We start from the raw sequence: 15,180 nt of genomic DNA, 5'->3' as shown, positions 1-15,180 counted from the left end.
TTCAAGTTCCCAATGCACTCCTCTCCCCTGTGAAGTCCTGACAATTTCTAGCTTCTACCCAGTGCAAGTCCTTGAATGCAATGGCTCCCAGCCTCCCATTTGGATTCATCCTCCTACTTCAAGCAGCCAGATAAACATTCGTAAGATGTTACCATATGAATGTTATAGTGAATTTATAATAGTTGTAATATACATATGAATTTGCAGTATTTTATACATGATTCATGATGCAAAATATTAATTACAGATAAATTTTACTAAATCTCTGATCTCTGCTTCATCTTCAGACTACAAACAACCCTTTAACATATTATTGGGAAGGATAAAAGTCCCGCACCGGCAAACACTGCACACAGACCCGCACCCTCTTCCGTTCAGATTTGGCGTCCCCCCCATCCCAGTTCTTGGCCCTTGGCTGAACAGCAGCAACTAACATTGAACTTTTCCAGGTGGACTCAACAGAAAGCAAAGGGAGCTAGCCAAAATCCTGGCGTGCGGTGGTTTAACATCTGGCTCCCAGCCAGCAGCATGTGGCCCCACTCAGAGAGGCAGGAGGTGATGGGAGCCCAGCTGGAAGCGGATCTCTCGGCCCTGTGCACGCACCCTGGCCACTTTGGAAGATGCTGCTGCTGCCACTGTCCGCAGAACTGCTTGCCACCAAGGGAGCTGTGGTAGCCAGGAAAAGCAAGCTGGAAACCTCTGTTTACATTGAACTGCACTGCACTGCACTGAAGCTGAATGGGCACAAGCTGGCAGCCCGTTCCAACCTTTCCATCAAAGGTGACAATAGAAAACTGAGTGTCCCCGGGTATTTAACTGACTTAACACAAGGTGCCAGGCAAAGCCTGTCTACATCCTCGGACTGAGCAAAGTGACAAGGATCACCGAAAGATGAAGCAGAAGCTGCCCATTTCCATAGACAACGAGACCCTGCAGTAGCACGTCTGAAGGGAGGGAAGAAGCATATCCACATCTGGCACTGAAACAGCTGTGCAGGGGTATTGCACCAACCCTGGTCCTGAGCAGGTCCACTGGCTGATGGGGCAGGAATGGAAAGACTGCTCTGGTTTTCTTTCTAACTAGTTCACAGGCACCAAAACGACGAGAGGATTCCTGCCCCAGAGTAGGAAATGCTGAAACCGAGAGGTAGCCACAGATTTTAAGAGCAGGTCCTATGCACCATGCAGGGAACAGACCAGCCACGGGATTTTGGCCAAACGATGGGAGCAGCAAGTTCGTTTTGAAGACACCATACCTTGACCAGCTGGCTTTCCCCGCAGTGTGTGAGCACATGTGTACACTGGGGATGGTCTTCATAATCCTGGAAACCTGCCACAGCAAGGTAAGATGCACTGCTCCTGCACCCACAGGCTATTTGCAGGGTGGGGAAGGCAACTTTGTTCCACAAGTGAGAGCTGAGCTTTTCCTCCTCTACCCAAATATCCATTCTTTCACAGGAGATCAATGACCCTGCTCTGACCTGAAAGAACACGTTAAGCAGCCACAACCAGGAGAAAGGCAGAGGATGATCCCACCAGCCTCCTGTCTGCCATGACCTGCGTCACCCTGCTCTCTGCTGCCTCTTCTTCCCTCAATGTCATTGTCCCCCATGGCGAGCAGCGGTATGCCAGAGAAACAGGTTTTCCCTTTTCTTTGTTAATTCTTCCCTCATTACATTTGAAATTCCACAATCAGTGTGCACTGTAATTGTCGAATTTGATGCTAATGATTAATGAATTAAACATGGATCCATCAATTAGTCCTCGGAGAATAATTCTGCATAAAGCAGCGGATAATGTAATTACAGTAACAAAGATAATGAGATGTTAACATCGACGGAGCCCGACGTGACATGATCACAGCAGGCTCAGCAACCCCGGCCTGGGGGAGCCAATCCCTCACTCTGCAGAGGCAGAGCATCGGGGGGCAGCGCACATGCACCGGGCCAGGCAGGGGGGGGGGCCCGCTGCCGCAATCTCCCCCAGCACCGCTGGCCAGGCAGCACCGGCACCAGCACGACGCTCTCCTCCTGCCGGCCTGGTGCAAACACACTCCGGGGCTACCTGCTCCAGGAACAACAGCCAAGCGTGCTGCTAGTCATCAGCACGAGCCCAGCAAAAATCCTGCAGCCGCCTGGAAGCCCAGCACCACCTCCAGCCCAGGCTGGGGTCCCAGGTGCTTTGTGGCACGGCCGAGGCCAGCACAGGCTCTCCACCACCCCAGCCGGCACAACAGCCAAGGGGCATGGGCAGCTGCCTGGGCACCGCACACTGAGGGCTCTCCTGCCTGTGCCCGAGGAGCATGGCCAGCAGCTCTAGCCAGCAGCGCTGTGCGTCAACGCAGGCGCTCACAGCTCAGCCAGGGGAGGGCTGGACCCTCCTCACTTCAGAGCAATTGTGAGCATCAGACAAAACCAGGCAGTGCCTCCACCACCACCACAGACACGCTGAAGAAAATGCTCTTCTTTGGCTACAGAGGTAACCCTGCAGCAGGAGAAGGGCTCCCACGCAGCCTGCCCTGACACGTGTCACACCATGTGGACTGCTCAGGGCCAAGGCAACCAAGCAGCCTCAGCCCCTTCCAACTCTTGCCCCACATGGAAGACTCCAGTGCTTAAGCTCCCATGTCGGCGCTGAGACCAACTCGGCTCCTTCTGCCTGTCCTCCTCTGCAACAGAGACTCCGGGGCAGCCCTCCCGCATGGCTTGGCACAAATCCCTCAGGAGGCTTGTGGTCCTCAGCAAGCTACCGAGCCACCACCGAGACAGGCACAGCTTTCTCCTTCAATCTCCTCCCCTAAGGCCGTGCTCTGGCTCTCCCACCCGGTGCTTCAGTCCCAGCCCTGAGCCACCCAGGCTGGCTCCTGTGCAGCGCTGGCCAGAAACCCTCGCTGGGACGGCTGCCTTAGGCTCAGTGCTGCTGGCTGAGGTAGAGCATCTGCACTGCTCCTGCCTGTGAGATCAGCCAGCCTTCTGCTGTCAGCTATGCCTCCGTGTAGCTGCTCACAACCACACAGTCTCAGCAATCTGCTGATTTCTCCTTACACTTCAGCTTCAGGTTTTCCAGCGTTCAGCTGCTTGGCTTCCTTTTACATTGCTCAGCCGCAATGCAGTGTCAAGGAATAGACTCGTGTGCTCTGTGCGTGGCCACGTTAAGTGTGCATGTCAGTACGTGCACAGGCATCACATACCACATTTTCAGGCAATATGCTTCACGCCCTTTCCCCCTGTGTTGACTGCTTTGCAGCCAGTCCCTACAAACCTCTGCAAAGCAAGACTCAGGGCTATAGCTGCGCCAAGACTGGTCCCTCACACTGATTGACATTGTCTCTGTATTTTTCTTGTCCTACCATCTGTCCTCCCCCACTGAAAAAATTCCTTTTCATCCAGTCTACACTGAGTAAGAGCTGCCCTCATTCTTCAAGCCAGAAACAAACACCAAGCAAGACACAGATGGGGCAAAGAAGCAGAAAGGGTGAGCACGCTGAACTACAGCAAAGATACAGCTGGGGAGCCCTGAAGAAGAGTGCAACAGAAGTGATATTCCAGTGGGATAAGGGCCTGCAGGGATCTGAAGGAGACACCTGAACCAGCACGGCCACACATGCAGTGAAAATATCTCCAGGCTCCATACTCACAGCCAATTTACACCCAGAAAGCAGCACCCTTAAGCTCTGGTAGCGAGATCTGCACATCCCTTCCCTGCCCTCTCCAACCCAACCACCACGTGGGTTTGCCCGCGCAGGAGACGCTGCAAGGTGCTGCTCACAGCCTGGCCAACGAGGGACCCATGCCACCTTGTGAAGCAACATGCCCAGAGCTCACCTGGGGCACTGCTGGGCACCTCTGCTCCAGCTGTGGTCCGCAGAAGCTGCCCATGCCTGGAGCGCCCAGCATGTGGCCCTGCGCTGCTCCAGTCCCAAAACCCAGGATAATGCAGGTGTTTCATCACTGGACCACAGCCAGCACTCCCACCTGACCAGAGATTCACAAGACCAAGAAGTGACTGGCAAGAACTCTTTCTCAGCTTTCCCCAAAGGCCAGTACCCACTTGTGCTCTTCCTTTGAGACTTTAGGGGTCTCCACAGTTCCTGTCGCTTGTGGAGAATTTCTACTAGTGGTTTATCAAGTATCACTGTCCTTTTAGGACACATCTGACCCAGCAACCCAGATGCAGGGATGCTTTGAGTAACCTGTGTGCTTTTGGTGGTCTCATTTCTAGTTGTGGAAAATTAGGCAGACAGACACGCACATATGGATTCTTCCCAGTCTCTGGGAGTCTTTGACACAAACAGGGTAAGTATACGTCCCTATTTCTATGCAGCCTGATTTGCAGCATGAATAACTGCTTCTTCTGGCACCTGGTGCTGCTGCAGTATCAGCTCTGGGGAATGAGAGCACCAGGATGCATCTTCCGTGCTTGGGCTGCCCATCACCAGCGTCCCAGCAGTGTTGAGGAGGAGGCAAAGCGAGCAAGGGATGGAGCTGCTGGTGGGAGAGGCAGGCAGGCAGAACAGCTGGGAGCAGGAAGAAGCAAGCAGAAGAGGAGAGCACAGGCAGAACAGCGGAGGTCAGGAATAAAGGAGCCACATCCACCAGCTGTTGGAACAAGTGCCCTATTCCTACATCCCAGTGCACATCTTCCCAGCCAGTGGAGCCTCCCGCCTCCCACGCGGGCGGCTGCTCGGAGAGCAGTGGTGTCCAGCTGCCCCAGCCCCTCGCCAGGGCGAGGGTCCAAACCTGCCACGGGACAGAGAGCAAGTCTGCTCATCGAGGAAGGGCAGTCTTCTAGCTGTGTTCAAAAAGGTATTAAAGGGAAAAAACCTGCAACTTTTAAATAAAGTTAAGAAAACAAAACTTGGAAAATGCCAAGACTGCATCTGTCAGGACAGTTGTAGCATGAGCCACATGCATACACACTGCAATGCAGCCCAAGGGGTTGGGTGTTCCACGGACACTGGGCACCAGCCAGGCAGGGACCCCCTGGGGGCCACGGGGCAGGACAGCCCACCCGGGCTGGGGAGGAAGGGAGAAGGGGCTGGTGGGATGGGGACATGCATGTCCATCGGCTTCAGGTGCATTTGGCAGGTGCCGACCAGCACAAACTAGGGAGGATTTCTCCCCAGGTGGACCCCAGGTAGTGCCCATTTTACACAGAGCCTTTAGGCAGCACCAGGAGCTGCCCGCCTGCTTTGGGGTACCCTCCTCACATCTCAGGGTGCAGCTGACCACAAGTGCCAGTGCCTCCTGCTCTGTTTTGACTAGATACCTCCATGCAATACACCCTGAATTTTCCACCCTAGTTCATCTCACCTCAACAAGAAGGAAGACTTACCGTAAAATAAAGGTTCACTAAGCTGTGCTAAACCATCTGACTTTTCAAGTTCAGAAAGAAATTGTTACAGAGAGTAAAAACACATAATGCTGTCTTAGTGTCCGTCAGCCAGACCACTTCATGTCTGCACCCCCATCTAGCTCTGAAAGCTGGGGTTCAGCATCTGCATGGCCACCCCCTCCATCAGAGAGCTAACTAATCCATACGCTGAAGCGGGCAGCCAGCCCTCTCTGCCGCAGCGTGCTTCCCCGGGTAACCTTAAGCTGTCCCTGGTGTCTCTCTCCTTCTGCCAGGCCCACCTGCGCTCCCGTTTCATGCCAGTGCAGTACCGATGGCTTATTGAGGCACCGGTGCCTTTGCTCCTCAAAGCACTTCTTGGACTGTTTTTTGTATTAAGAGTAACACTTTACAAATCATAAGAAGCATTTACTCTCTTTATACCTATATCATGTATCGCTTATAACTTTAACGTATTCTTAGCCTTCATGCCCATCAGTCACAATATATTCTCCTCTAAGTGATGAGATGTTTTGTTCATGTGTGCTCATGAAGGCAAGTTCCTCCCCTCCACGCTTGCAGCTTTCCAGTGTTACATTCCCCTTCCTCCCTGCGTCTCCCAAGGTGAGGCCGCTCCTTTTCCTGATGTAGGATGCTTGGCCCAAAGAAGTTTTGTGACCACGACTGCAGAAGATGCAGCACGTACATGCAACACCTTCCCGCCCCGGGCAAAGGAGTGGTGGCTTGAACAGACAAATGACTTCATCACAGTCCTGACCACATCTGTTCCACTAAAGGAATTCTTCTGTAGTGGACACAAAAGCCATCAGAGCCCTCACTTAAAAGCCTGTGCAGCCTGGGGTAGTGCGTGGGACAGCAGCATGTGCTGGGGTGGACCCCTCTCGTGGCCTGCAGGGTGCAGGCTGGCCCCTGACCTGTGCCAGCTACAGGGCTGCACTGTTTGCACAAGGTTTGCTGCTCCAGCAGGGGAGGCCAGCCTGCAGCCGTGCCCTGGCCACCTGCCAGACAGGTCCCTCTGGAGACCACTGAACACCATCCCTTGGTCAAGACCCCATGGCACAACTGAGCTTTTGCCTACACACAGTAACTCGCTCTCCTCAAAAGCTGCACCCAATCTGTGTGCCAGCCTGCACTGCTCCCGAGGCCATTCTCCAGGAGAATCCTTGCCGTAAGCCAGAACCATGTCAGGAACGCCCAAAGGCTCTGCAGCCAGCATGGCTGAACCATAATGTCAGACATCAAGTGGTTCCGTGGTAGTCCGCAACAAGTGTCCAAAGAAAACCCAGGGGACAAGAAGGTGGCAGGAAAGAGCCACGGAAATACGCGGGTATATGAGAAAGGCTTCTGGAAGGCATACCCAAAATGTTCCTGGACAAGCTCTCCTTGGCTGGCATTTCCCAGGTGTCCTCTTGGTCTTCCTGGACACGAACAGTGAGCATGACGGACAACCAGCAAATCCTGCGCCAAAACCCAGATGAAGAACACGGCACTCGAGCCCATGGAGGTGCAGGCGTGGGGCTTTGCTTCCCTGGCCGGTCCACTGGGTCAGGCACCTCGCACCCCACGCTGCCCACTGCTAGCAACACGGGCCAGGAGTGCGAGTGGGCAGAGATGACACGGCCAGCCGCCTGCCCTTTAGGATCTCTTGATGCTGAAGGGCTTGATTTAGGGCTCAGACACGTATGTTGTACTAATGCTATTGCATTTAGTTAGCTCTAAACCTGTTCACAGAACCTGGGCTTGATCTCAGCTACTCTTCCATCTCCAGACAGTCTCTTTACCAGTAAAATTCCATACAAGAATAAATGTTAGGAGGACATTACAGTTGGAAAGTGAAGAAAAGCAGAGATTGCTCTGCCAGGAGCCCTTGACAGTCCAGGAGATTAGGTGCTTTCAAGTAACCAACTTCCAAAACTTTGATCAAATCCCAATATATTTTTCAAGGGACAAAGAAAAAAGAAAGCTTCTAATTGAGGACAAACCTTCTGCTTTCAGACAATTTCTGCACCAAATCTCTGAAGTTTTACAGCTCTTGGAGACAAATTTTCAGTATTGACAAAACGAATACAGAGTCCCAAGCACAGCTGAGGCTGGCTGGGACCTCGAGATTGTCCTGTCCACCCCTGCTCAAGTGGGGCCACCCACAGCCAACTGCCCCAGGCTGCGTCAGGACAGTTTTTGATTACCCCTCAGGAGGGAGACCACACAGCCTCCCTGGGCACGTACAACATCACATCTGCATGTACATTCCACAAAAGGTAAGCCTTAGGTGGACATAAGGCAGCTGCAAAGCCTGACAAGGTTCTGTGCCTCTGAGAACAGGGTTTACAATGGAAACACATGCAATCTAAAATAAAACCAACTCTGACTACAGTAAAGTTGCGTTTTTTAAAGGTTAAAGTACCGGGGTACAATCATCCATTGAGCTCAGAGTCCCACAGGTTTCACAAATGTAAGTTCCTTCCCCATTCTTACTTTATTTAGCTCCAGCCTGTACTGCCTGTACCTACTTTGGGGGTTATTTTGAATCATCACCGGAGTGCTGCATACATGTATTTTAACCGAATACAGGGCACTCTGAGATATTTCATCTTTTTTTTCTCCTCCTCCCCTTTATCTACTACTTCTTTTCCTGACCCTGGGTAAGGACTGTGCACATAGTGGACATTAGTTAGCACACTCACCTTGGCGGAACTCGGGTCAGTAAAAAACCATGGACCACCTGTTTTGAACTCTAAACACAGGACGTGTAGTTTTACCCAGACACTCCTGGTGTAAGACAGCAATCCTTCAGGTCTCCAGAGCTCCTGTCCTCTGAAGATTAACTTGTGCACTGTTAGACGCAACTTGTGCACTGTGCAGATTTTGAGGTACTCCCTCTCCAGCTGCCCAAAAGCACGTGTTAGATGAGAGATGGCCAGCAGACCCCAGCAACAGTCCCGTCCCTAGCCCCAAAGGCAGCAAAACTGCCAAGTCCCTGCTAATTTGAAGCAGGGCAGATGCTTTACCAACCCCAAATCCAGTACTCTGCATTACACAGGGATATGAATGAGACACCTCAGAGGATTTTTTATCATGTCAGTGCACTTACCGTGACGACTGCATCGTCAGCTGCAATCAGTCTCAGAGGCATCTGAGCGAGTTGAAAAAATTCCTCAGAAAACATCTTACCATTTGTGTACCAGGAGAAAAAACCTTTCTGACCAGTGCAGACAACCACCCAAAGCCAAGACACATAAAATCTTGGTTGCTGTCTTAACACCGAGCCCCATGCTGATGCATGTGCTGTGGGTAGCACAGTAGCACTATTCTGCCCAGGGCTCCCAAGAGAAGATGCTGGACACGAGGGTCTCAAATTCACAGATTTCTACATGAGAAAAGACTGTCGTATCCTCCAGTCTGGTCTCCTACACACATGTATGCGGCGACGCACACGTGAGCAGGATTAAACCATATCTTGTAGAAAGATAACTAATCTCATTTTAAAGGCTTCAAGCAGTGCTAAGTCCACTACCTCTCCAGATACACTATTATAACATTTAATTACCCTCCCTGCTAGGAAACTCCATCTCCTCTCAAGTATAAATTGTTCTAACTTCAGCCTCCGTGCACTGCGTCTCCTCAAGCTTTGTGAACCAGACTGAAAGTCCTTGCACAGCGCTCACTTCTAGGTGCTGCTTTTCCAAGCAGCAGTAATCAGTAATCAAGTCACATCTCAATCTGCTCTTGTGAGCCCAACAGGACTGAGATGACTGTTGAAAGCCGGATACAGGGTTATGCGAGCATTTGGTTTGACACTGGCACAAGCCTTTCTGTGGTTTGCTTTTGAATTCTTCCTAGAGCTCTGATAACCTTCTCCGGGAGCTCAGACAAAGCACCCTATAAGTGCATGCCTGTGAAGTGCCTCTGTCCAGGGGCAGGAATTGCTACACACTGGGGTGGGCCTGCTGGGGGGCACAGCGGGGGCGGGGAAATGACAGTGTGCGGCGGAGAGCTGCAGCAGAGCACCGGCAGAGTTCCGCATCCTTGGTCAAAAAAGACAGCAGTTGCAATCATTCGCTGGCAGTTTATCTGGTCTGCAGGGTGACTCTACAGAAACAGCGGCTTGGGTTCAAAAGGCTGATTATTTCACACTTGATACCATGCGAACACAGCGATGTCAGCATGCCGTGTTCCCCATGTCATCTGTGACGCTGAGGACCCCAGCCAGCTCCTGGCGTCTGCTCCAGCTGCACCCCATCTCACGAGTCCTCAGCTCCAGAAAGCTGTGAAGCATGGTGCCGACAACACCCTGACGGCAGGACACAACCCGGATGCACAGCAGGACTGAACAGAAACGAGGACATACGTGGCCACCCAAGCTCACCCTCGGTGGCACAGCGCACAGTACCAGGTTACGAAGGGTTTCTCTTAGCAGCAGCAGTATCAGCACTCCCTTGTGTTCCTGTAGAGTGCGGAGGTACCCATACCCTGCTGGACCAGGCTGCTGCCAACAGCTGCCTGGGAAGAATGCGTGTGGAAACTGCCCACCCTGGCCAAGGATACCAGCCCTGAGGACAAAGTAGAGGCATGTCAGTGCCCTGGGAAACAGGCAGGAAAACCCGGAGTTCAACAGTTCCCCTGGGCAGGGCAAAATACCTCCCGTGGCAGGAGAAGCAGTAAGCGGTGTGGCATGAACCCCTGAGAATCCAGAGAGCCTCCCAACCCCACCTCCTCTCACCAGTCTCCGCGGCAGCTACGCCGCTTGAACGTGCACACAGAAGAATAATAATTACAAAACAAGCCCCTCACATTAGTGTTTCTCCAGGGGAAAGCAAGTAGGAAAAAGAGGGTCACGGAAAAGGAAAGAAACAGAAGACAACTTTCCAGGGATCAAAGGACATCCTTGGTTGAGATTTCTTTTGGTTTACGGAGGAACAGCTTCCCCCACGCAGGGCAGCTCATTGGACCCGACTGTTTCCTCTCAGGGAGTTCACATCACTAGGTAAAGCCCTTCAACTCTTTCTTCTGTCCTGGACACTAACCAGCATAAAATCCCAACAGGAGCTTACCTGAGACACACAGAGAAATGCCAACACCCACCAAAGGCGCTCTCAAGAGTGGTGAAAGCAAGAAACTTCAGAACAGCTTTTGCTGCCAGCTCAGCAAAGCAAGGCACTGCTGATGCATCCGAGGGAAGGACGGCCGCCAGATCTGTGCACCCACAGCACCCCTTACCTGTGCCTCCCGTCAGCTGCGTGCTGCTCCTCTCCTTCACAAGCCCGTTGGCTTTGGGGCTAGCGCTGGGTGCTGCTGCTGTTGTTGCCCTGGGTAGCCGCTTGCCCGGTACCTTCACTGTAGTTCTCAGCAGATCGATTTCCTTCCCATGGATGTTCTGCATGTAATCCTACAGCAGAGAGGCAGAGTGGTTCAGGATCAGCCCTGCCCCAGCCCAGCCCTCTCAGCCCCATAACCTAAACTAAAATCCAGATGCATTCATCCACGTGGTAACTGGTTAACAGAGGGTCAGCCAGCAACCGGGAGGTGAGCTGGGAGCTCACCACATGCTGGTTTCTCTTGCACTATACTGAAGTCCCAAGTCAGATGGGCTAGAGAGTGCAGATGAGGAGGAAAATTCCAGACCCTCCGACTTCCCCCATGTCCACAGCCAACTGTTTTCTGACAACACGCATGCAGAGCCTTGACTCCAACCTGCCTTCTTCCCATGACTAGCTCGTGCCTGAGAACTGGCTCCGGAGAAGTGCCAGGTCTCACTTTCAGTGCCCAGAACTAGTCAGCTCTGATATGAATAGCATCGGGATGTTGCCATGGGCAGTCAGATGCCACGACAAGCCCATGTGTGAAAGCCTGGCTGGGGATCAGAGATTAGATGGAGCAAAAGAGCACTTAGGTGGCAGACAGTTCTTCTTCCCTGTCATCCGTTGTCTTTTTAATCACAGCACTCAGCTGTAAGAGCTAATAATATAATATAGTACACAGTGTAAATAATTGGATACCTGGAAATTCCCTCTCGGGTCACACCCAGGGTAACTCAAGCCCAGAACAACACAGCTCAGGGTAAGTCCCTTGTATATCCACCTGCATAGCTTTACATTACTCAAAACTTGGTGCTTCCACCATTTCTTCTGGTAGACTACTATATAACCAAAAATTCCACATGTGGACTGTTAATATCACTCTGCTCTGTCTATTAACAGTATCTCAACTTTCAGTCAAAATAAGGCTTCAGCCCTCCACGTCTCCTGAGAGCTGCATCCTTTCCCATGTATTCTGCCCCTTCCCTGCTCCACAGGGCACTGTAGCTCTCCCCTAACCCCCTCGCACATGGCTGGCTCCTCCTTGGGCTCCTGCCCCCAGGAGGTGACTGATCCATGTGATCTCCAGAGACACATGGAAGGGAACTGCCCTGCCCTGCTGGTGGGCAGACCTCAAGGGAGGGGTGATCAAAAGCTGAGCTAGGGACCCTGGGAGGCATCAAGATGTGGGTGCATCCCCCCAGCTCTCTGCACTGGGGGTGTGCACTACTATGGGGAGAGGAATGGCAGAAACCGTCCAGGCTGAGACCGTGGCTGCTGCAGGGAGGCTTGGGCTCGCTCCAGTTCACAAGGAGGTCACCGAAAAGATTAACTCAGAGCTGGTTCCCATCTGCTTCCATATCCAAGAAGATAAAGACAAGAACAAGATCAGTTTAAGAGCAAAGAGCAACCATTCTCCCAGTCCTTGCCTCCAAGAAGCAGGTGAATGGGCACTGTATGTGCAATGCTGTGGTCTCAGGTGACTAACCTGCAAGGGTTACAACCTCGCAGCAGCACCTCAGCACCTTGGTTTCAATGCTCGTCTTTTCACAGACCCCTGGGCAGGCATCCAGTCTGCACGGCAAACCCAAAAGACAGGGCAGCGTGGCAGCACACCCTTCTGGGCTTCCAGCTTCTGGGTGACTTGACCTCAAATGACATGCACGCAGCCTTTAGTGCCCTGGGCGATTCCGAGATACTGGCCCAACCAAACACTGCTCCAAGTTGTTCCTGGTGGGGTGGGAGCCTGGTGGCACCCCTGGGCAGTGAATCTCAGAGGGGCTGAAGGATTTTCCCTAACTCAGCACAATTGCTGCGGTAGCCGGCTGCCTGCCGGAGAGAGCGGTCACCAGCACACTGCTTTTATTACATGCTATAAAACAGCAATTTCTTCCCAAGCCTCCTCGCTAATTACCCAGCCAGTTCTCTCATTTCATTTTATTACTGGAATTAACAACGAGTTCAAAGCGTGGAAAGCTATTAAGATGTGTGATTAAGCCACATTCAATTAGTTTCTACAAACAATTTAATTGATGTTGCAGATAGAATTAACAGAAGGTGATTGTGTGAATGGCTCCACTGGCTGCAAAATGGGAGATGCTTTCTCTCTAGCTCTGTGCAGCACAACAGCCTGGCCAGTGAAGTTGGGCTGAACCACATAAGCCTTCCTCATGAGCAGAAGAATTTAGTCTCCAAGGCTTTAGGAAAGTGATAGGATGCCGCACCGGTCTCTTCATAGAAATTGAACACACTCACAGAAGGGTAAGAAAAATATAGTTGCAAGGAGGAAAGCTGTGCTGAATCCAGACACCAGGCCCCCAGGCGCTCCCGCCTTCAGCAAGAGCTGCTGCCCACTGCTCCAGCCCCAGCCATTCTGCATGCAAAACCTCTGAAACCACTCACTGCTCCAAAGAGGAGGCAAAGGTGGCACCTCACAGCAGGAACACACAGCTCTGTAGGACCCATGCACTGGCCCAGGCTGACAGTCAAGGCAGATACGCTTCCACCGAGAATCCACAGAACACTTAATTTCAGGGCTGGACCCAGCTCACCAGAGTGCTCTCTGTCAGCCTGTGACTGTAAACCCACAGTTTCAGCCTGACTCCCAGTGAGGAAACTTCAAAGTCAGGCTGGAGGTGTCAAGATACAGATCCAGAAGCAGACTGTGACAAACACCCAAAAGCAGATGAATAGCCCTGCCAGGAAGTTTTTGGTTTATAAAATCAGAAGTATCACCCAGCCAGTAACCACCCGATGGGGCACAGACATATCTGGGGCAGATAAGTCTGCTGTAGGAAAAAGAAGACAGACAGGGCTGCTGATCCCTGGGGGACCCACACCCATCCCAAGAGGGACAGGGAGAAAACACAACAGAGGTGCAAGAGAAGAGAAGCCTAGGCAGGAATTGCCCTGAATAATGCCAAGAAATGCCATTGGGAACACAAAAGCAGCAAAAAAATGCTCTGGGGCTTGGACATCCTGACAGGGGCTTGGAAAAAACCCTTCGAATGGTGCCCAGCCATGCCCTCAGGGACCTCTGCTGCGCCCTGAATTCTGCCATCTCCAGACACAAGGCAGTCAGACTCAACCTGAGTGAGGCAGGGCTGAAGCTGAGACTTCACATGTCAGGAAAGGAACTTCAGGATGCCGAGTGTCTCCTTGACCGAGGATCTGCATACTTGTTCTTGCCGGCAGCTAAACTCACCACGTGCCTGCTGGCCTGAGAGCTGCTGTTGCAAATGGAAGTGACAAAGCAGTGTGTGCCCTTCCTCAGGAACACAGGTTCCGTTAGTGACCCAGGCTGTGCAACCCTAACATGCCCTGCTTGTGTCATCCTGTGAGCATGCTGCTCACCAAAGTCTTTGTCAGCATTGCAATAAAAAACATGACACGATGGTAGGTGGTGTGGCTCTTATCCCCAAATGGCACAGAGGGAGCGTGCAGACCCCCATCCTCGCAGAAGTCAGAGCCGGGCAGCAAGCAGCTCTGCGTTCTGTGGCCTGCATATAATTAGTCCTTGCCCTAGGTAAACACATAGGGCAATACACTACCTATCTTGGGTGCAAGGTTCAAAGCTTTCAGTGAAACCTAGGGGAGGAGAGGCCCATCTCGTACCTTCCTTAGCAACGGGGCCGTGTGGATCACCAGTAGCACCAGGTAGAAGCAAACCAGATTTTTGCTTGGGGCAACACAATAATGAAATGAAACGCTGAAGAAGTGAAGTAAGGAAAGCAAGTGACATCAATCTAGATCACCCCCTGAGGAAGAAATGGTGTAAAAAGGAGAGAAACCTAGTGTGTAGCAGCAGCATCTGAGGGCGGTTAAACAACATCCCAGAAATTACTCTGCCTCTACAGCTGATTGTAATAATGGTCTACGATGTCTACAATGGAAATGTGATAAACCCACACACGTGTGTGAGCACACACGCAGAGCAGGCAGTAGCAGCAGCCATTCCCTCCCAGTTTGGTTCTATACAAAGACCAAAAACGGGGTTATGAAGTTAGGGAACTGCAGAACCACAATATGGTACAGGGATCAAACACTGAAAGAAAAAAAGCCTGTTCTCAATGCTCCCACAAACGAAGGCAAGGGAATGCAATGACTGGCTTTCCAGTGTAAGGACAGGAGGGTTAAAAGGCTCAGTGGCTCAGGAGCCAGACAACTGAGCGCTGTAAGCCTGAGTCAGAGATACAGGGTGAGAAATGAGGAGAAAGACTTGAGGCTCAGGGCACTCCAATACACATAAGTCTGAGGAGATCTGGGGCAAACCGAGGGCCTGGGAGCACGCAGGAAGCACAGGAGCTGCAACCCCTCGCTCCTCTCCCCTTAGCCCCGGAGGTGCTCCAGCAGCCCCTAAAGCACACTGCTTCCAAAGCTCTGCCCTGCGCTCCCCAGCTGCTCCCTGGCTGTCCTGCTGCAGCGCGGCCTCTCTGCAGAGGGGGCAGTGGCCTCCATGTCACAGGTGTGCCTGTCCGTGGCTCGCTGCCTCAGCAGCAAACTGTGCTCAAGAGGGAATGGGGAAGAAGTCATTA

The 15,180-nt window shown here is 52.2% G+C and overlaps 1 protein-coding gene across 2 annotated transcripts in view; it reads right to left on the bottom strand.

The window, feature by feature from the left end:
• The window catches only part of AGAP3 (ArfGAP with GTPase domain, ankyrin repeat and PH domain 3), a 148,072-nt gene that overhangs the window by 37,312 nt on the left and 95,580 nt on the right, over nt 1–15,180 (bottom strand). For both annotated transcript variants that reach the window (XM_040590530.1, XM_040590528.1), the window contains exon 11: nt 10,569–10,737. In XM_040590530.1, coding sequence (XP_040446464.1) covers nt 10,569–10,737 — 169 coding nt within the window. The remainder of the gene's footprint in view (nt 1–10,568; nt 10,738–15,180) is intronic.

This window comes from Falco naumanni, chromosome 4 (genome assembly GCF_017639655.2).
Source record: "Falco naumanni isolate bFalNau1 chromosome 4, bFalNau1.pat, whole genome shotgun sequence".
Classification (NCBI taxonomy): domain Eukaryota; kingdom Metazoa; phylum Chordata; class Aves; order Falconiformes; family Falconidae; genus Falco; species Falco naumanni.
The sequence above is the reverse complement of the archived record's forward strand: the minus strand, read 5'-3'. Positions and strand labels throughout refer to the sequence as shown.